Source organism: Armigeres subalbatus, chromosome 3 (genome assembly GCF_024139115.2).
Source record: "Armigeres subalbatus isolate Guangzhou_Male chromosome 3, GZ_Asu_2, whole genome shotgun sequence".
NCBI classification, from domain to species: domain Eukaryota; kingdom Metazoa; phylum Arthropoda; class Insecta; order Diptera; family Culicidae; genus Armigeres; species Armigeres subalbatus.
The window spans coordinates 236205577-236226850 of record NC_085141.1 but is presented as its reverse complement, the minus strand read 5'-3'; the positions used below and the strand labels follow the sequence as shown (position 1 = coordinate 236226850).

Here is a 21274-nt window from a genome sequence, read left to right as displayed (position 1 = left end):
TTTTTTTTTCATGAAACACTGTTTCCTCTAAGAGTCGTTATTCTAAAAAAAATCTTGAATTTATTACAAATCTTCGCTTATTTTTTCATAATACTTTTCCCTGGACATTTGAGTATTATAATTGCCAATGTGCGTTTTATCGTTAAATTCTTAAAAAATCAGATGTTGAACATTTTTCATAAATTTGCACGTTAGGATTTCTTCAAACATGACCATTTTGTATGAAAATCAGCGTTGGCGTTCAGCGTCGCCTTTACATGGGTCGATTTGGATAATAAAATCCAAAGCATTAGGTCATCTAATAGAATGGAATCATTTATATATGTATATATTAGAATGGGGCGTCATGGCCATTTTTTCAAATCAATGGTTTTTCGAAGCCATTCTGGGTCCTGAACAACTGTGCAGAATTTGGGACCGATTGATTGCTACCTCGCTTTCCGCATCGCGTTTGAAGTTTGTATGGAAATTAGTATGGGAGAACGTATATTTTTGCATTTCTACTACTAGAGGTTTCAGTTCATTGTAAACCAAGTGGCACATTGCGTTAAAGTATAACCCAAAGGATGCCGAAAAACTTTGCTGAAGAAGGCACGTTGCTGGCACGTCCACGAAAAAAGTTATAACGCTTCGAACATTGAGTGTTCAAACCATATGCAAAAAATCGTTTATTCTGCCAGCACTGCCGTACTACGTAAACCAATAATTTTACTGAGTGTTATTTCAAAATAATTAATCTTATAGGGCTTTAGAGCTAATAGGAGCTATCCGGAATTATTTCACAAAGAAAAAAATCCGACAAGAAGGAAGATGGGTTTTGCCCTTCGATAATCATAGGTTGTCCGGTAGTGCTGGCAGAAACATTGATTTCTTGCATATGGTTTGAGCAATCAATTTTCGAAACGTAATAACATTTTTTGTAGACCTTCCAGCTACGTACTTTCTTCGGAAAAGTCTTTCGGCATCCTCCAGACTATATGCTAACGTATTGAGTCACGTGATTGATGATAAATTGAAGCCGGTAAAAGCAAAAATGTAAAAAAGTACGTTTTCCCATACTAATCTCCATGTAAATTTGAAACGCGATGCGGCATGCGAGGTTGCAACCAATCGAGCCCATATTTTGCACAGTTGATTGGGGTCCCAAAACGATTCAGAAAAACCTTGATCTCACTTGATCGGACGAAGTTTGCGTTTTCCCATACAACTGCGCCCCACTCTAATATATATACAGCGATTCCACGGGAAAAGAATAGAGTTGAAAAAAAAAAGTTGTCCAATTTTGCTCAAAATCGCTTGGTATGTTCTTCATTGAAAATAATTAGACCCGTATTTTTTTATTTTTTTTATTAGGGTGACCATGTTCGATATAGGGTTACCAGAAAAATCGCTATTTTTCGAATTTTTTTATTTAAAAAAAATCATAACTTTTGAACCACTGGATCGATTTGCAATATTTTTTTTATGGATAGAAAGCTTATTACTTCTAGTTCTTACTAAAATTTTTGGTTTGGTGTATTGGTGTACTCAAATTTGCTAAAATGGTCAAAATATTCGTTTTTTTATGATTTTTGAAATGTTGGACCATAATGACTATAAAAATATTTTTTTTTATGAAAATTCAAACATTTTTACATAACATATCAAAAAATTAGAAATGTTCATCGAGCCGTTTTTGAGTTACATTTTTTTGAAAATTTCAAGTTTTCTGCCCATACACACATGGAATGAGCATAATTTTCCATCACTTCAAAATAACTGCGGGAATCATTCTGTTGAAGTTATCAAACTTATTCCTAATAAATTCATGATAACCATGTTTACAAATCTAGTTTTATTTGTGAAGTAATGTACCTATCAAAAGTAGGGGAGGCTTGTCCATTTCTGACCCCATCAAATGTAAGAACTATAAATCACCCTCAAATTGTTTAAAAGCAGAGACCAACATTGCTAGGGTTTACTCAACCATGGTTTACGCTTTAACTGGAACCACAATGGTCCGTTAGCGTCCTAATTCAGCATGAGTGCTCATAAGGGTTGCAGAGGCACTCATGCCGAATTTGAGTGGTAGCGTAAACCACGACTGAGTAAACTTAACTATTTTGAATTATTCCACAAAAGGGTCATTTTGAGTTTTCAGGTAAGGTAGCTTTTTTTTTAATGAAATTCACACAATTTGTTATAAACAGCCGAACGGCAACATGGTTATGTTTAGTAAATTCTGCGATTGCTATGAAGCTTGTAAACTTTAAATTTTGTGCTTCATCTTTATAATATATGGCAAAAGGATGGATTGTGCATTGAGCGTTTGCCCAATGAAAACCTTGTATAGCGTCCTGAATAACAAAAGAGTAATTTTCAGAGAAGTCAGCAATTATAATGCAATCAGTTGCTTCCAAATTAATTTTAAGTTGTTTTAAGTATTTTCCTTGTTGCTCTGCAATAAAATTATGCGGAGATAATTCGCTAAATTTTTCTAAAAATGTTTCCACATACTCTTCTGCATCCATTCATATTGAATTTAAATGACAACGATCTGTTTGCTTCCATTGTTTAAATTCTAAGGAATCGACATTTTCAAGAAAATTCATCAGGTCATTCTCCATTGTCTGCGTACCCGGGCAATGATCACAGGTTTTCAACCAACATTTCTCAGTAGGATTTTCACAAAGTATTTTAAAAAACAAGTCATGTTACGTTTTTAAATGGTCATGAATAAGTTTCTTGTCCTTAAGGGTTTTAAACATTAATTTGACATTCTGATGATAAATGCATACGCAGACAGTATGCGTTCCACTTGAACCAGCTAGAATTTTTTGGGCGGCTGCTGGAAAACATTGAAAATCCAATTTTAAAAGTAAAATATTGCCCTTTGAAAATTGAATAAATTTCACGAAGGTTACATAAAAGTAACCTGCGCTGTACATGCACTTTTTCTCCTGCCATATTTTCAATAACGAAATCCCTTTTCCCAGGACATGCTCTGCTTATCTCGTCACTATTATAAAAGTCCCTAACTACAGTTAGAGTATCATCGCTCAAAGACAACATATTTACTCTGGTCTCCGGTGTGCTCATAAAACCTTTTTCAATCTGTAATTTCTTTGCACGTTGAGCAGTTCGTTGCGAAACACCGAATTCTTGCATCATTTTGTATGCAGTCCAGGATTTGGGAAGGGAAGTTAGAATCCTATATCGATCGTTTCTGTCAGATATTTCATCAAATTTTGCCTTCATTTGTTGAAGAATTTCCTGACCGTCTCCGGGTTTCTGGGCACCAGCGCTACCAATTGATTCAGCACTCGTTGATTCCAAAGAAAACAAAGATTCTGAAAACAAGATGGAAAAATAACTATTAGTTAGGAGCATGTTTCTTCATATAATGTAATACATATTATTCTATTTTGTTGCATGATAGGCAACTGCTATACAAATTGAGCTACTAGGTCGGATTAGGTAAGATTATACGGAACTGATGTTTTTTCAATTTTCTGAATAATCGAGTACAACTAGTATAACGTAGCAAATCATGATGACTGAATGAACAAAAAGAAGAGATTATTCTACTTACCAACACTAGGAACAGCGTCAATTTCCGATGATCCAGCAGCATTGGGATCGATTATTTCGAAACCACCATTATTGATGTTGGTGCGGCGAAATTGTTCACTCTAGATGGTCCCGCCACGGTGAAATTATTGGTGCCTGATGGTCCGGCAACGGCGAGATCATCAAGTTTCGATGGTTCAGAAACGGTGAGTTCTTGATTTTCACATTCTATATTAACTGCACTTGGAGCTGCTGGCTCGTTTCCTTTCTTGATAATGCGATAAAGTCGGCAATAGCAGGTATTACAAATGTAGGAACAGCTTTTACCCAATTTTATTCTCCTTTCCGCTGCATAATCATACAGTTTAGGAGTAAGTTTCCTGTAACAATTACTCCAAACATGGCAATTTGAGCATTCGTGCTTCATTGTATTAAACGTTTCTTCAGTAAGGCAACTGGACAATTTCACTGATTTTCTTGACTGACATATACTTATATCTTATAGACCACTTTAAATAGTCCCTTTGGGTATCATTTAGGTAGAGTGAACAAGGAAAAGGAGACAGATGAATCATAATCAAAAAAGAAAATACCTGCATCAAAAATATTGAAAACATATAAACAAAGCAGGTAACCTATTGTATGGATCGCTGAAAACCAACCTTTTTGAAAAACGACATATTGCTTTGCCGATTTTGGAGAATGAAGTCATCAATAACAACACCAGACTATTCCGATTGAATTATTTTCAACTATTGCGATTCGTAAATTCTTCTAATAAACGAGACCAAACAAACACTCTTGAATAACATTTTCATACTTTTGATTTAATTTGAGCTATTTGAAATAGTGGAGAATAACGTTCATTCCATGTGTGTATGGGCAGAAAACTTGAAATTTTCAAAAAAATGTAACTCAAAAACGGCTCGATGAACATTTCTAATTTTTTGATATGTTATGTAAAAATATTTGAATTTTAACATTTAAAAAATCTTAAAAAACGAATATTTTGACCATTTTAGCAAATTTGAGTACACCAATACACCAAACCAGAAATTTTAGTAAGAACTAGAAGTAATAAGCTTTCTATCCATAAAAAAATATTGCAAATCGATCCAGTGGTTCAAAAGTTATGATTTTTTTAAAATAAAAAATTTCGAGAAATAGCGATTTTTCTGGTAACCCTGTATCAAACATGGTCACCCTAATAAAAAAATAAAAAAATACGGGTCTAATTATTTTCGATGAAGAATATACCAAGCGATTTTGAGCAAAATTGGACAACTTTTTTTTTCAACTCTATTCTTTTCCCGTGGAATCGCTGTATATATATATATATATATATATATATATATATATATATATCATATGTAAACGTTTGATTTATTCTATTTTCTGGGTACCTGGGAGAAAGTGTTAATTAGACACCTACTTAAGAAAGCATGCGTGTATTAAATTCCCAAATTTGATGTTACTCCAGTCTACGGTATCGTATTCCCCGTTGTTCTATTGAAGTGAAAGACATGAGATTTCCATATGCCCCATAGTGTGCACGGGTTGTGGAAACTGCAAACTATTATTATTATACATATGCTACTGTACTAACTCAATCGAGCGATCAGATTCATACCACAGAAAAAATGCTCTGCCCATATTGGTCCATCATTTGTGTCTCAGTAGAGAGCAGGAAGAATATCCGTAGGAGATGCTGGAAACAGTTTCCTTATCGCCAGCGTTAGTCATCGACACCGAGAGCGGCAGAAACGTACCTCTTCTGGAGCATGTGTTCTATGCGGTTAACTGAAATGAGTGAAAAATCTCCATTTAGTAGCATGGGCCGACCTACACCACAGCTGAGTGGCAGCATCCAGATTTAGAGCAAACGGCGGCGTAATGCGAAGGAGGCATATACAAAGTATTACATATATTGGTTAGTATGTTCATATTTTCTTCTCGATGCTTTCCAAATGTGTTTTTACGATTTCTATGCCTCTGGTTAGTTCTAGTCTGCACGCCGAACGGTTCGTAACTTGAGATGCGTTTGTTTAAAAAAAGCGAAAGTGTTATTCGCATGCGACGGTTGGTTTGCTGACGTGGATCGTGCAACGTAGCCATATTTTTGCTGTAGTGTGTGACTGATTTGGAACCGATTGGACAGATTTATCGCTAACATTTCTGTAGGTATTCTGAAACTGAAGAAACTATCTATAATTTATGCACGATTTGTAATTTGATAAAACAGTTTTCCATACTTCAAATCAACTTCATTGACTTTTTCACTGTGTAGCTTGTTAAAAACGTAAACTTATTTTAAAAGTTTGAAATATCAGCTCTAATCAATGATCAATATAGTAACAAGTTTCAACTGAATTGGAATAAACACATCTAATCTTATTCCTTTTTTCATGTATATTTCAAAATCAGTGATTATTTAAAAACAAATATTCCAAGTAAACACAACAGTCGTGCATTGATTTAAAATATGGCAATATTATTTCATTCGAAGCATGGAAATTATTCAAAGTTTACCCAATTGATATGCTTTTTGCAGTTTAATCTTACCTAAGGGGCTGATCACAAATTACGTAACGCGAAATATAGACTTTTAAGATCCACTCACCCAGCTCATAACGCTTTTTGTATGAGCCATTTCAATTATTTGAATGCACGTATTGCTTTGAATGACCTCTCCTTTCTACTATACGGTAACGTAGTTAATGAACAGCTCTTCACTACTTTTCTTTATTCTTTATTAAAGAGGCTTGCTGCCCTAGGCTGGCTCACCTCTAGCTCTTCACAGCTCTGCTCTGCGAGAGGCCCAACGGTTTGATCTCTTGTTCAATATGTTTTTTGGTTGGGTCAACGGACAGTCATTTGAACACGTTCATTGTGCCTTTAAGATCACAAATGATGCCCAGTAACGTTGAATTCCGTTGTTTGTATAGGGTTTGGACATATGAGTGCTTTTTAGTTAGGCCATGGTCCAACCAGCGGAGTAAAACTGATAAGTTTATTTTCAGTGCAAACCGTTAAAATCCCGGTGTTCATTATACAAAAAGGTTGGTGAATCAAGAAATCGATTTGGGTTTGACCTTGTGAACCAAGGCTGGTGTAGGCCAATCCGGAGATGGCGAGTTCGATTTTAGGTCCGACCTATATAGTGTTGGGTAAATCCGGGTGAGACGCTACACCTTTTTTAAAACGATGTATCTTTAAAACAATCTGTTAAATTGAAACTCTAATGATTATTTTTTCATAGTTAAGGGATTCTACTATATAGTGTATATTTTTTTGCGATAAATGAGATATCTTTTTTTTTGTCTTTATTTAGGAGACTTTCAGCCCGAGGCTGGCTCATCTCCAGAAATGAGAGATCATAAATATTATTTCAGGAACGCTTAAATATTTATTTTGTTTATTTGTTTATTTTATTTTTTACTTTCAACTGACCGATATGGTCTCATTGAAATCTTATCTAATTATGTAATTATAATAACTATACGATTTCATACACAATCAACAGGATAGTAACAGAACATACATTAATAACATGGCTCAACTAATATAAAAACGAAATATTATCTTTTTTAATTTAATCAATTCAGGGTTTCCAGAAAGATCGGTCTTCAAATTCTCTATATTTAACGCCTTTAGGCCACGTTGAAGGTTTCATAGCTAATTGTTTCAGTCTGTTATCCAGCATAACTTTAAACGAGAAGTAATCAACATCATTTTCTTTTCCTCTAGGAACTAGCTTCCTAACTCTGACTTCATCTGAATTATCAATATCCAAACATTCACATACAAGCTCATTAATTTCATGTTCGGTTGTGTGACACCTTATATTCGTTACGAAGAGTGAGAAGTAGAGTAGAGTATTACTACAATTTGAATTAAAAGTATGCGATCCTTTACGACAGAAGATGCGTACTATGGGCTAGAGGGGAGTTGGCAGCAAATTACCGTGTATTCCATTTAGTGACATTTGTTGTGTGCTATGAGGTAGCAATGTTCCAAGGGTTTGTATTATTTCCTCCACTTTCGTTTCGAGCTCCTCTATTTTAGCTTCGCATGTAGTCGAGTGCCCACTAGGGTGTTCAAAAAAAAAAATCGATGTTCGAAGAGTCGTGGTGCTCAACCCTGAAATGAAAGATATACTTGTCTGGATAATTTTCGTAGAACAAACCGATGTTCTAAAAAATCGTTTAGATGTCGCGCCAGATCGATTTTTGAAAAATAAGTTTTTTAGGTAAAAAATCAAATATTGGGTCCTTTCACAATTTTTTTGAGGGTCACCCATTCGTTATTTTTTTTTTATTTTTCTGTGGATCTTTGCCCATATCCATGAATTAGTTTTAGGTATTATACGTTTTTATAGTCTGCAGAACTTTTTAAATAACGAAAAAACCACACTTTTTTTACTAATTTTCGAAGTTATTTCATCCTCACACAAAAAAATATTTTTTTCTCGTTCAGATAAACTCACATACTACAAAGAGCTATTTATAAGGAGTATTTTCATAAAAAAAGGTCCAAGAAATATTGTTCTGGGGCTGAGATATTGCAGTTTTAGTAAATAGTCAAAAAGTGTACAAATTCGGTACTTTTTCTTTACATGTTATAATTTCATCAAGATTGCACCAATATTTTAATTTAAATTAAAAACAATTCAAAAGCAAATAAATGGGAATATTTTCTTGGTAACATAGCTTTTCGATGGAGTTGGTTACCTGAATTACAGGATTTGGTCGGATGGAGCCAGTTATAAAATGATATCACACCCAACAGTTAATATGTAACAATATACAAGTAATCAGGTTTACTATGATCTCTTTATTAGTTTTGATTCAATCATAGGATGCTTTTCACGGTATTCAAAAACCAAGGCAGGCTCAGCACGAATGTAAATATTCAGTTTGAACGTAAACATGTCGTCACTACTATCTTCGCACAAGCTGAACTGAGACGATGCTCTACGGTCTCAACATGCTTACTTTTGTACTCTAACATGTGGCGATAAAATATGCGTCACTCTTGACGTGTCACTTTTCTGATCGTAGTCGGAATATTTTTAACGGTTTAAGCAGCCACTGCCCGCTCCGAGGACAACAAATTATAACAGAGTGAGACGTACAGCAAATATTAACTGTAGAGCTATTCAGAACAAATTTTTGAGGTCTTGATACAATGTTTTTTGACGGAATTATCAGAACGAAAAACAACAAACGGGCCGAAGCAAAAGACACAACACAGATTTCATTTGTTGTCAACGACTGTAAAATTTATGACGTTGATCAGCTTCAGGTCGTTCCAAGTGGTGGAGTTGTGCTCCAGATGGACCAGGTGAAGCTTGTGCACGGCCACTGGCTTCAGGCCGTAACTTTCGAGTTCTGCTTGAAGCTCTTCCTCCTTCATGTCGTGCAGTCCTCGCAGCAAAGCCTTGAGTGGCTTCATGCCAGGGAGGTCATGAGTGTAGTACTAGGTTGAGCAGATCATTTCGGTGAAAAAACGGGACAAACGCACTTGCAAAATGGGACATGTCAAAAAACCTGAAAAATTTAGAGTGAATCATTCACATAATAACCATCTATTATTGTTCCAAGAGGAGATTTTTGCTATAATGAAATGTGCTAATATCTGTGTAGAAAGGAAATATAGATATGCAAATATTTGAATTTTCACAGATAGTCAAGCGACACTCAAAGCGTTGAGTAGCTTTAAATGTACGTCAAAACTTGTCTGGGACTGCATTCTTTCATTGCGAAAGGTGTGCCAAAAGAACTCCGTAAATCTGTACTGGGTTCCAGGGCACTGTGGCATTGGAGGTAATGAAAAGGCAGACGAGCTTGCGAAACGAGGTTCAAATACACAGTTTATTGGCCCAGAACCTTTCTGCGGTATATCATACTGTACCATAAAAATGGAATTAAAATCCTGGGAAGCACAAAGGTTGATGACCAATTGGTTGGTTGCCGAAAAGTGTGCTCAATCAAAGAGATTTATAATTCCCAATGTTAAAGTAACCGAAAAGCTCTTAGAGCTCAGCAAGAGAGCTCTTTGCACCTTCACTGGCCTAATAACCGGACACTGTCCGAGCAGATATCACTTGAAAAATATTGGCCAAATATTGAAACCTCGGAACATCTGCTTTGCAGTTGTGATGCATTGTACAAGGGTAGATCTAAATTTCTAAATAGTGGCTTTATGCAACCAGGAGATATGTGGACTGCAAATCCTGGAAAGGTAGTGGGTTTTATTAACTCAATTATACCGGACTGGGAAAATACGCGTCTTAGGTTGTTTACTTGACAAATGGTGATCAACCTAGAAGATGCGAATAGTTAATAGTAATCAGGGGTATACCACAAAAGTTCAACTTAATGGACGCAGTGGTTCTACGCCCCAACAAAAAAAAAAAAAAAAAAACATCTATTAAATTAAGTTAGTTATGGAAAAATACATTGCGGAATTTTGAAATTTTATTTTAACCTTCGTAGTGAATTAAAAAAGAGTGGCACATTGTGCATTAGCGGGTCAAAAATGACCCCAACTTGGATTCGCTCCAAAAAGCTCATTTTCGAACCAATTTTCAATCTTTTGGAACCAAATTGTAGGTATGGATTCCTCAGATGGACTTATTTTTGCAATTTGGCCATTCTGGCCATTCACAATCTTTTGTTACTCAGAGTACGACCATAAAAAGCTTTGTAAAAAGCGCACTCTTCTATGATAAGTTTCATAAATTGATCACTTTACCGGACGTTCCGGATCTTCCGGTGACCGGTGGCCACCCAGGTCCATCGAAATGGGTCTCCATAATCATTTATTACTCAGCGTTCGAAAAGGAAAAGGTTTGGAAACACCCGCGCTTTTCTATGATGAATTTCATAAATTGACCACTTTTACGGACATTCCGGATCTTCTGAAAGGCCACCCAGGTAGATGGACCTTCAATTTGTCATCACAATCATTTGTTATTCAGAGTTCGTGATAAAAGCTTTGGAAAAAAATGCGTTCTTCTAGGATGAGTTCTATGAATCGACCACTTCTACGGATGTTCCGGATCATCCGGAGGACCTCCGGTGGCCACACAAGTTCATCACAATGGGTCAGCACAACCATTTGTTACTCAGCGTTCAAAAATGGAATACCTTGAAAAAAACACGCGCTTTTCTATGATATGTTTCATGAATTGACCACTTTTACGAACGTTCCGGTCTTCCGGACCCGAGTAGGAGCGACGACCTCGATAACAGAAATTAGTATGATTTAGCCTTGCATAAGAGGTAAAATACCAAAAAATAATACCAAAAACTTATATGCAGAATACTTGAGGCATATCATGCTTAGGTATTTAAATACCAAACGAATAATAATTGGTTATGTATTTGATATTTAAATTCAATTTAATAACTGAGTTTGTTATGGGTGAGGTATTGTGCATATTAGTTTTTGGTATTATTTCTTTGGTATTTTACCTCTTATGCAGGACTAGTTCATAACAGAGTATGGTATCAATACCAGAATTAAGTATTATTGAGCCAATTTCTCCTGCTCGGGTCGAGGGACACCGGACCGTGAAATAACCAGGAATTGGACAATGGCTACATTCTATTGGGATTATGGCTACGCAAAATTATGAGCATTTCCAAAATCACCCTTCGAAAGGCAAGAAGAAATTGTCCTAAGAATCTATGTTCCTTCAAAATCGATTCCTGGGAATTAAAATGTCCAAATTGTAAAAATCTGTCCATAACGACATCCGCGGAATCCATACCTTCAATTTGGTTCCAAAAGATTGAGAATCGTTCCGAAAATTTACTTTTGGGAGCGAATTCAAGTTGGGGTCATTTTTGACCCGCTTATGCACAATGTGTCACTTTTTTTGTTGTGTCGTTCCTAGATGTCGCTGAAAGGTGATTATCATCTACAAATTTTCGTTTCCAAAAGTTAGGACAAGTCAGAAAATGCAGATAATAAATATTGTTTTTTGAGGGACACCCTAATACTGGTAAGTAAAATTGCTCTAAGCAAGTGAGCTTAAGAGCTACATAAAAAGTTTATATATCAAAGTTGATTGGAAAAAGCTGCGCTACAATTTTGTAGAACATTTCATGTCAATATTCCGCAAAATAAAAAAAATAAAAAATTTAATTTTTTTTTAAATGGCCCGCCCTATTTTTCGATATTATTAATTTCGTATTAAACTCAAATGTATGTTGGTTATACATTAAACAGTTCAGAAACATTGAAAAATTGGTGGCAATATAGTTGCCACTGTCCGTCAAGCGGGATAACATTGGTGGCAATATAGTTGCCACTGCCCGGCAAGCGGGAAAACAGGCAACAAAAAAATAAACAAGGATTTTTTAAAATTAGGTTTTACGTAAAACCAGTCAAATCAAGGCACGTTACTTTTTTTGGTGAAGAGTCCTAGTCGGAAAACGCATTATAAGTGAAAAAAAAATTGCGCTTTTGTTCCCAAGGGGGGACCCTTGGGAAAAAAACACAATTTCGTCAAAAATCCAAAAACCAAATATACAGAAAGGTAAAGCTTTTTTCACGCTAATCACGTAATAATCTAACACAGGAGATTCAAAATAATTATTACCAACGGGAAAAAATATATGTTTGTCGTCTTTTTAACGAATTATAACTGAAAATCCTTCTTCCACTCGAAACTTACGATTTGTTCGTAAAAAAACTGTTCTCAAATAGACATTTCAATTTTTTTATGGCTTAAATTTCATCTGGGGTGTTACTAGGAAGCAAATAAAGCCACTACATGGGAATTAATAAGTAGAGATTTTGTTGATAAATAGAAAAACATATAATATATGCCTTATAAAGGGTTAATCTTGCAATACGGTGATAATGATAAAACTTATAAAAAGTGTTAAAGCCGTAGATTTTTTATTTTTTATTGTTCACGAATGTCACCTTCTGAAGTCTTTTGAGGCTTTTCAAGACGCGTGTTTTGCTATAAGAATATCGTCTGTATCTTCTTCCATTGTTTAGTTAGATCAATTTTCTTTAAAAAACATGATTTTAGTAAAATTGGTATAACTTGAATTAAAAAAATTACATATCTCCAATTTTTTGACATAATAAAGAATATTAATTGCTCTTTGAAATGCCGTGTAAACATATTTTTTTGGTCTGCCCTATCCAGAGATATCAACTTATGAAAAAAATATAATTTTGACAGAAAAACGATTATAACTTTTGATCGGAAAAAGATATTAAGCATATTTACCCATCAAAAGTTTTTTAGCTCTAAAAGTCACCTGAACACGACATTTTCGAGTAGATCAAAAATATTGTTTTTTTGAGGTGTACCCTAATCCAATTAGGTAAAATTGCTCTAAATCAGCCAACTTAAGAGCTACAGAAAAAGCTTTTTTAGCAAAATTTATATTGGAATAAGCTGCGCTACAACTTTGTGAAACATAACATGTCAGTATCCCGAGAAATAAAAAAAAATTCTCATTTTTTTTATATGATGGGCCACCCTATTTTTTGATAGCACCATAATGATGGCCTCACTATTTCTAACAATTTTGTAGAACAACAGTTTTTTTTTTCTAAAAAATATAGTTTTGGCGTAAAATGCATCTTTCCGCGTAAATCTGTATCCTGGACCATAGTGCAATGCACTAGGAAGGTTAATCTACTCTTAAACATGCAATAATCATTTAATTACTGATCAATGTCAAAAACTTTTTCAAATCTGAACAATTGAAAATTACAAAAAAATAGTCAAAGTACTCTGCCTAAAGCCGGTCTGCGCATTAGAGAAAAAGGAAAAAAAATTAAAAAAAATTGATTTCCGTGCTAAAACATGAACTTATGTTGAGGGAAAATCTGCGGATAAGAATAACAAGAAACTCGACAAGAAAAGAACATTAATAAAATATTTTTTTTATTATTTCCATTAATATGTTTGGCGCATGCGCAAATCTAACCAATTTACAGTTATTTTTGATCGAAATTGAATTGAAAATAGGCTACACAGCTATTTTGAACTGTTGAAGCAGGCCGCTTAATATTTGGTTCTTTTCCAGACTGACCGGTCCCAGAACTCCATACAAACTTTGGGTTTAAATTAAAAAGTCGCATTGGAACAGGGATTTCAATCCAAAATCAAAGTTAATGACTCCACATGACTGCAGATGTTTAGTCTAGAAGGAATTGACCAGTTTTGAAAAATCCATTTTTTTCTTCACAGGACCGCGCTTTAAGGTGACTCGAGGAGGCACTACACACCGTGTTACTTTTCCTATCTTTTGTCTCTTTCTAGCATTGTCAGCTCGTAACTTTGGAGCGGCGTATTTCGGTTCTCAGTTGTTTAATGAAACTGTAAATTTATCAGCATGTAAATTGCGAATAAGCACGCGCAGATGATACTTCTTCAAAATCATATTTGTTCTAGAAAAAAATTAAGCATTCAATGATAAAAATGATGACGATTTGATGATTTTTCGTGCTTCCCGTGTCACCTTAAGATGCGACCAAAAATTAACTAAAGTGTGGTGATCTACCAGTGACTGGTAGACTACCACTACATTGTCTCAAAGCATCTACCCGTGAAGGTATATCAGGACAATGAAAACCAGGCTCATCGATAGGTAAATAATTATGAATATTCACCTCTCGATAGTTACCTGATCATGTATATATAGTATGTAAGTAGATAATAAAATTAGAGTTAAGGTAGAACCAAAGGACGACGGCTTCACTTCAACAGTTTGGGGTCCCTTATGATCGGGACTTATTACAATTCCAATCACAACTTATTTATAATGTTTTGATATTTGTGTTTTTTTATTTCATAACTTTGTCTTAAACTTGTAAATAATATGCGCGATCAATAAATCAAAGTCAACAACCTTCAACAACCAGCACAGTGTAAGAAAGGCTGTGGAACAAAAGATCAAAAGGACAAAACTTCGAATTAACAAATTTAAAAAACTCTTCAATGCAATCTACCTGATCGAAACAAAATGTTGAATAATGTGTCCTTTCAAGAGGCCCGGAAGCTTCTTTTCAAGAGGCCCGGAAGCCTCCTTTCAAGAGGCCCGGAAGGCCCGGAAGAGGCCCGGAAGCCTCCTTTCAAGAGGCTCGGAAGCCTCCTTTCAAGAGGCCTGGAAGCCTCCTTTCAAGAGGCCTGGAAGCCTCCTTTCAAGAAACATGGAAGCCTCCTTTCAAGAGACCCGGAAGCCTCCTTTCATGAGGCCCGGAAGCCTCCTTTCAAGAGGCCCGAAAGCATCATTTCAAGAGGTTCGAAAGCCTCCTTTCATGAGATCCGGAAGCCTCCTTCCGAGAGGCCTGGAAGCTTCCTTTGAAGACGCCCGGAAGCTTCCTTTGAAGACGCCCGGAAGCTTCTTTTCAAGAGGCTTGAAAGCCGCCTTTAAATAGCTCGGAAGCATCATTTTAAAAGGTTCAGGAGCTTTCTTTTAAAAGGCCCAGAAGACTCCTTTCACGAGACACGGAAGTGTACTTTCAACATTCTCGGAAACCTCCCTGCAAAGGGCTCGGAATTATTCTTTCAAGAGGCTTAGAAGCCTACTTTACAGAGGCTCAGAGGCTGAAAAGCCGCCTTTAAAGGGACTCGGAACCCTCCCTTCAAGAGGTTCAGAAACCTCCTTTCAAGAGGCTCGAAGCCTACTTTCAAGTTATTTGGAAGCTTGATGTATAAACTTAATTTGAATTGGAAAGTTTCACGGAATAATGAAAATTTTAGCCCAACTTGTGGAGAGCCATATATCTCGTTAGTTTTCAGGTCCATTTTTCATGGATCTCGTAGGTTACGTAAGTAAGTCACTTACAGAAAAAAATAGGGGGTACCTCAATTAATGCAAAAGTTCGAAGGGGTACCTCTCAAGAAAAAGGTTGAAAACCGCTGTTTCAGACTATATGCTAACGTATTGAGTCACGTGATTGCAAATAAATTGAAACCGGTAAGAGTATAAATGGGGCCCTCCTTAGCCGTGCGGTAAGACGCGCGGCTACAAAGCAAGACCATGCTGAGGGTGGCTGGGTTCGATTCCTGGTGCCGGTCTAGGCAATTTTCGGATTGGAAATTGTCTCGACTTTCCTGGGCATAAAAGTATCATCGTGTTAGCCTCATGATATACGAATGCATAAATGGTAACCTGGCTTAGAAACCTCGCAGTTAATAACTGTGGAAGTGCTTAATGAACACTAAGCTGTGAGGCGGCTCTGTCCCAGTGTGGGGATGTAATGCCAATAAGAAGAAGAAGAAGAAGAGTATAAATGTAAAAAAGTACATTTTTTCATACTAATCTCCATATAAATTTGAAACGCGATGCGAAAAGCGAAAGCCCATATTTTGCACAGTATTTTTCCCTGTCCACGGATGATGGGGTCAACGTTGATAAATCAAGTGTCTGCATATTGTAATTTGTGAAATAATTTGTTCTTTTATAGTACACATTGCTAGTATTGTAGTATTATTAGTACCCAACACATTACCGTAACGAAATGAATTTAATTGCATCCGATTATGGTTACACTATTAAGCAGTACTGAAGTAAGTACTTTAAACCCGTTAACATTTCAATTTAATAGAAACGCGTCGAGTATTTTTGTCAATATATAGAAAATAATTAAACACTTGATATATCATACCTTCATGCAAATACTTAGAGAAGGTGTCGCATGATCTAACAACTGCTTGAGTATATGCTGCGGAGGTTCCGGCAGGGTCTAGTACCAGTCTTAACTAACATAATACTAACACAAAAGACTGGGAAGCAAACGATCATCCATTGCACCAATTGTAGTTCATAGTTTTGTATACAGTAAGTAGTAAAAGTAGATACTGTAGATTTACTAATTTTGCATTATATATGGTGAATGTATCTGTTATTTCTTCTCAGTAATATTTGTTATTTTACTCTTACTTTTACTACATGGATCAACGTTTAAACAAACCTGTTTCTCTCTTCATTGTTTTTCGGGTTAAAAAAAAATAAGACATACTCTAATGCAAAGAAAGATTGAAGGACATAGGAGACGTGACTTAGTGTATTCTGAAAGACAAATAAAATTAGTTGACTACCTTATAACACAGAAAATGACCGATAGGAAATGAATACATGATCAGCGCTAGACGGTAAAACAAGAGATAGAGTCACGTTTAACTGAGACATAAGCCACCTATGTACATGAGAATAGACCATATGATACTTTCATCCACTATCCTTTTCTCTACATGACTAATAGTTTGACCACCTAAGGTCGTGAGGAGGGTCAACCAATGTCTTTTTAAGCCCATAATCAAAAGGAAGCTCACGAAATGGTTTGAAAAAATTACCTACTGAATCTAGTTCCGAGACGATGATGATGCTATGCAAGGCCGTCATAAGTCCACAAAGATAGTATTAGGCGTTTTCTTGGAACAAGGTTCAAAATATGTAGTTGTTAAAATTGCAGGTTCAAATTTTTTAAGGTTGTTTGGTGAACGGTTCCGAACTGTGGCCCATTTTGGCTTTTCGTTTTCATTAAAGGTGTTTACTTGAAATATAGTCAGCAATTCAAATTAAACGAGATGTATCGCAATTCCTATACCATATACACATCAACATAATTGTATTTACACTGACTCGCGATTGAAAATTAAGATTTTGAACAAACTTTTAGAGCTTCTTTTGTTTGATGGGGACATTACTTAAACGCTACTGATGACAAAATTACTTCGAAAAAATACCACTCACACTGAATACTCCGAACAATATTGAATGAGACTTTTTATAAGAACTGTTTGGATCAGGCTTAACAGCAGACTGTAATGACGAATAGACTGATCATTTAGGACTAAGGATTTGTAAGGGTTTCCTGGCTGGACAAGTAAAATTTGTAACATCAGACATAACTCTAACAGGAAGAATTCAGATATCAACACGACATACTAACAAACACATTTGTTTAACCACCTAAATATAAGGGAAGCTCTTTATGATTTATAATTGGAATCAAAGTTAATACATATAATCAAATATTATAACCGACATCTCTCCACAGCTTTAATATTCATCATAAAAATATCCTCAACCTGCCCATACTCCTTAGGCAGTGATATACTAGCAGTATATCCCGCAAAACTTAAAACCCCCATGGGTAAAGATGTTGTGAAGCCTTATCCTTTAGTCCCTGGTGTATCATGGACGATGTGAATTTCAAATTCACATCGGTGACTTGGCCCCCGGCCCCCTTATACATCAATAAAATAAAATAAAATAAATAAAATATTTTGCACAGTATTTTTTATTCTGTTGCGTTTATTTAACAGGCTCAGGTGTGTATAACACTTAAGGTGACACGGGAAGCACTAACAATCATCAAATCGTCATCATTTTCATCATTGAATGCTTAACTTTTTTTCTACAACAAATATGATTTTGAAAAAGTATCACCGACGCGTGCTTACTCGCAATCTACATGCTGATACATTTACAGTTACATCAAACAACTGAAAACCGAAATACGCCGCTCCAAAGTTGCGAGGTGATAATGCTAGAAAGAGACGAAAGATAGGAAAAATAACACGGTGTTTAGTGCCTCCCCGAGTCACTTTAACGGAGCCAAGACTCTTTATGATATTTACAAACTATATCATTATTATCAACAGTTAGTAAGGGGAAAGGAACATAGGTCAAGATACTCGTGGTAGCTCAAGGTTAGATTGCGTAATTTCAGGATGGACGGGGTTAGGACTTAGGTTTGGGGTATTTCAGCTGCTCATCCCGGTATTCGACGTCATTATCGGTGTAGCGTAGCGTCGTGCTCGAGTTGTGGTTCGCCAGGGAGCATCTTCCGGATGGCCAAAGCTTTATGGTACACGGAACATTAAGACAGAGACTAAAAAACTGAGGAAAAAATAGAAGTATTAGACTTTTATGTCAGACGAGCAAAGAAAGGCATACATAGCCTGCATATACTCCACATAGCGATCCCCAAATACACCTCTTACTTCCCTGTAGGGTTGCTTACCTCGGGCTACAAGGGTTTCCAATAGTTGCTCTCTGGAGGGGTCGTTTTCCGAGCAATACCAAACTACGTGATCGATGTCATCGTAACCGGCTTCACACCTACATAAGTTGCTACCGACAAGGTTTATTCTGTAGAGATGTGCATTTAGTGAATAGTGATTGGACATAAGCCTCGACTTAAATCCTCACCACTGAACCACCTCGCCTCCGACTTCTCATTGCCATAGATTAGGCAATAGGATGGGATCCATACAAAGGTAATCTTAAATGATCTTTAAACCAAATTACGCATCTGCTCTCTTGTAAGAAAGTGAGATGCGTGCTTAACTGGTTTATCGACCGGAGTGCCTCGATAGAACTAAGACTATCCGAGAAGATGAAATAATGGTCTACGGGCTAATTGAAAATTATCCTTATTTTGCACAGTTGATTGGGGTCCCAAAACGTTGCAGAAAAACCTTGATCTCACTTGATTGGATGAAGTTTGCGTTTTTTCAAACAATTGCGCCCCACTCTAATGAACATGAACAGCTATGAGATGAAGTTCCGAAAAGTTCCCCTATTAAAATTCCTTTGCTTTATTGGCATCGACATAATTGAGGATACTTACAGAGTTTTTACTGGTATGGTCCTATTTTTTAATTCCAGAATAAAACTTCCAAAAACATGTTCCTGTTGGTACTAGGCTCAACTATTTGTCTGCTTTTGAACTGCGCCGTATCGGCGATACCGAAGCCGGAAGAGAAACGTGTCCTCGATCATGAGATCATCAACCATGTGCAGCACTTTCAGAACGACGAACACAACAAGCAGTACGACCATGAGGCGTTTCTAGGAGAAGACGCGAAAACGTTCGACCAGCTGGAACCAGAGGAAAGTCGACGAAGATTAGGGTAAGATTTGCGCCTCGCTGACTTGCCTAATCCAGGTTAAGCGAACAGACGTCGCGCAGGTCACAGCGGATGCGACTGATGCCGTTTAGATTAGTGCGTTTTGTATAGTTTAATGAATGTGGTCTTCTTTTGTGTTGCAGAATTATAGTGGATAAGATTGACACTGACAAAGATAACTTCGTTAATTTAGCTGAGCTCAAAGCGTGGATTCAGTATACACAGAGACGGTATATCGACGATGATGTAAACCGACAATGGAAGCAACACAATACGAATGGCAGCGATCAAATCCACTGGGATACCTACCGGAAAAACGTATACGGTTTTCTGGATGAAATGGATCCCAAGGATCTCGAGCAAGGTGATGAACATTTTTCGTACAAATCCATGTTGACGAGAGACCGACGGCGGTGGAGTGTAGCAGATCGGGATGGTGATGATTCCATGACAAAGGAGGAGTTCACTGACTTCTTACATCCTGAAGAAAGTCCCTATATGAGAGATATTGTCGTTCAAGAAACTATCGAGGATATCGATAAGGACCACGATGGAAAAGTTTCAGTGGAGGAGTACATTGGTGACATGTATCGCGGCTCGGAAGACAACGAAGACGAACCAGAATGGGTGAAACACGAGCGTGAGACCTTCACCAACTTCCGGTATTCAAATTTGAATTTTCAAAATTTTATAACTGTTTTCATGAGAAATGTGTTATTTGCAGCGACAAAGATAAGGATGGTTTCATGAATAATCAGGAAGTCAAAGATTGGATCATTCCTGCGGATTTCGACCATGCTGAAGCAGAAGCACGCCATTTGATTTACGAAGCCGATTCTGATGCCGACGAGAAACTAACCAAAGATGAAATCATTGAAAAATACGATTTGTTCGTTGGATCGCAAGCAACCGATTTTGGAGAGGCTTTGACACGCCATGATGAGTTCTAAGCCACATTTATTTTAATCTCTTCTGTTCGAATATAGAGTGACAATTTGTTCAGGCGAATGGTAACTTAAGTGATATGCGATATTTTGAATGTAATCTCTACAATTTCAATACTCTGGCTTCCAGTTACGGAAGAGTGACGATTTTAAAATAAAAATAACGCATTACTAAGATTATGTAACTTGTTTGGTATGAACGGTAGCCCAATTTGTTTCAAATGATGCTTAACTACATAGATTTAATTTACAGTTCAGTATTGCATTGAATGAAGTGTAATAAATTGTATGTATCGAATAAAAGCCAGAGTGACCTCTGATGTTCGTAGAAGTCGTATTAATTAATTCCACACCCCAAGTTTTGCAAAGTGATTGTCCCAAAAGCCGACGATTAATCCTACTGACAGTAGTTGTCTCAATGAATGTAACTTGTTTTAAATTCAATTGGTAACGGCCGACAGTATTGTAGTTATGATTAATAATTATCTTGATCGTGCATACGAACAGCCAGCTCATGTTGTAATTTGCGGAAAGGAATTCGCGTGTCTCGTGTGGGACTCGTATCTACAGCCTCCTAATTTCTCACGGACGGAGTGGGGTATCCACACAGTGAAATTAAGAAAATAAACACGCGTAAGAATACACGCAGAGAGGGCCCGAAAATCGTTTTCTAATTAGTCGATCCACCTTGCGTGCTGCAACACCTTGCTTTTTGGGCCCGTCGGAGTGCTATCGAGAACCATTTTCACCGGGTTGTTGTCCGACAGATGCTCGATTTGCGCGGTGTTGCAATGCAATAGTACTACGATCCGAGTGAACAGAAGTATTGATTTACCACTTATTCAGCTCACAAATCTGGATCAATAACGGCGCCGGC

The 21274-nt window shown here is 36.6% G+C and overlaps 1 protein-coding gene across 3 annotated transcripts in view; it reads left to right on the top strand.

Moving 5' to 3' along the window:
• The window catches only part of LOC134221013 (calumenin), a 31057-nt gene extending 10340 nt beyond the window's left edge, over positions 1-20717 (top strand). Inside the window, exons 1-4 of one of the 3 annotated variants that reach the window (XM_062700185.1) lie at positions 5343-5479; positions 19212-19456; positions 19597-20115; positions 20178-20717. In XM_062700185.1, the coding sequence (XP_062556169.1) occupies positions 19230-19456; positions 19597-20115; positions 20178-20403 (972 nt within the window). In that variant the 5' untranslated portion in view covers positions 5343-5479; positions 19212-19229 and the 3' untranslated portion in view covers positions 20404-20717. Of the gene's footprint in view, positions 1-5342; positions 5480-5549; positions 5727-19211; positions 19457-19596; positions 20116-20177 lie in introns of those variants that run through there. The other 2 variants (XM_062700183.1, XM_062700184.1) reach the window with 2 other exon arrangements.
• Positions 20718-21274: the final 557 nt, after the last annotated feature.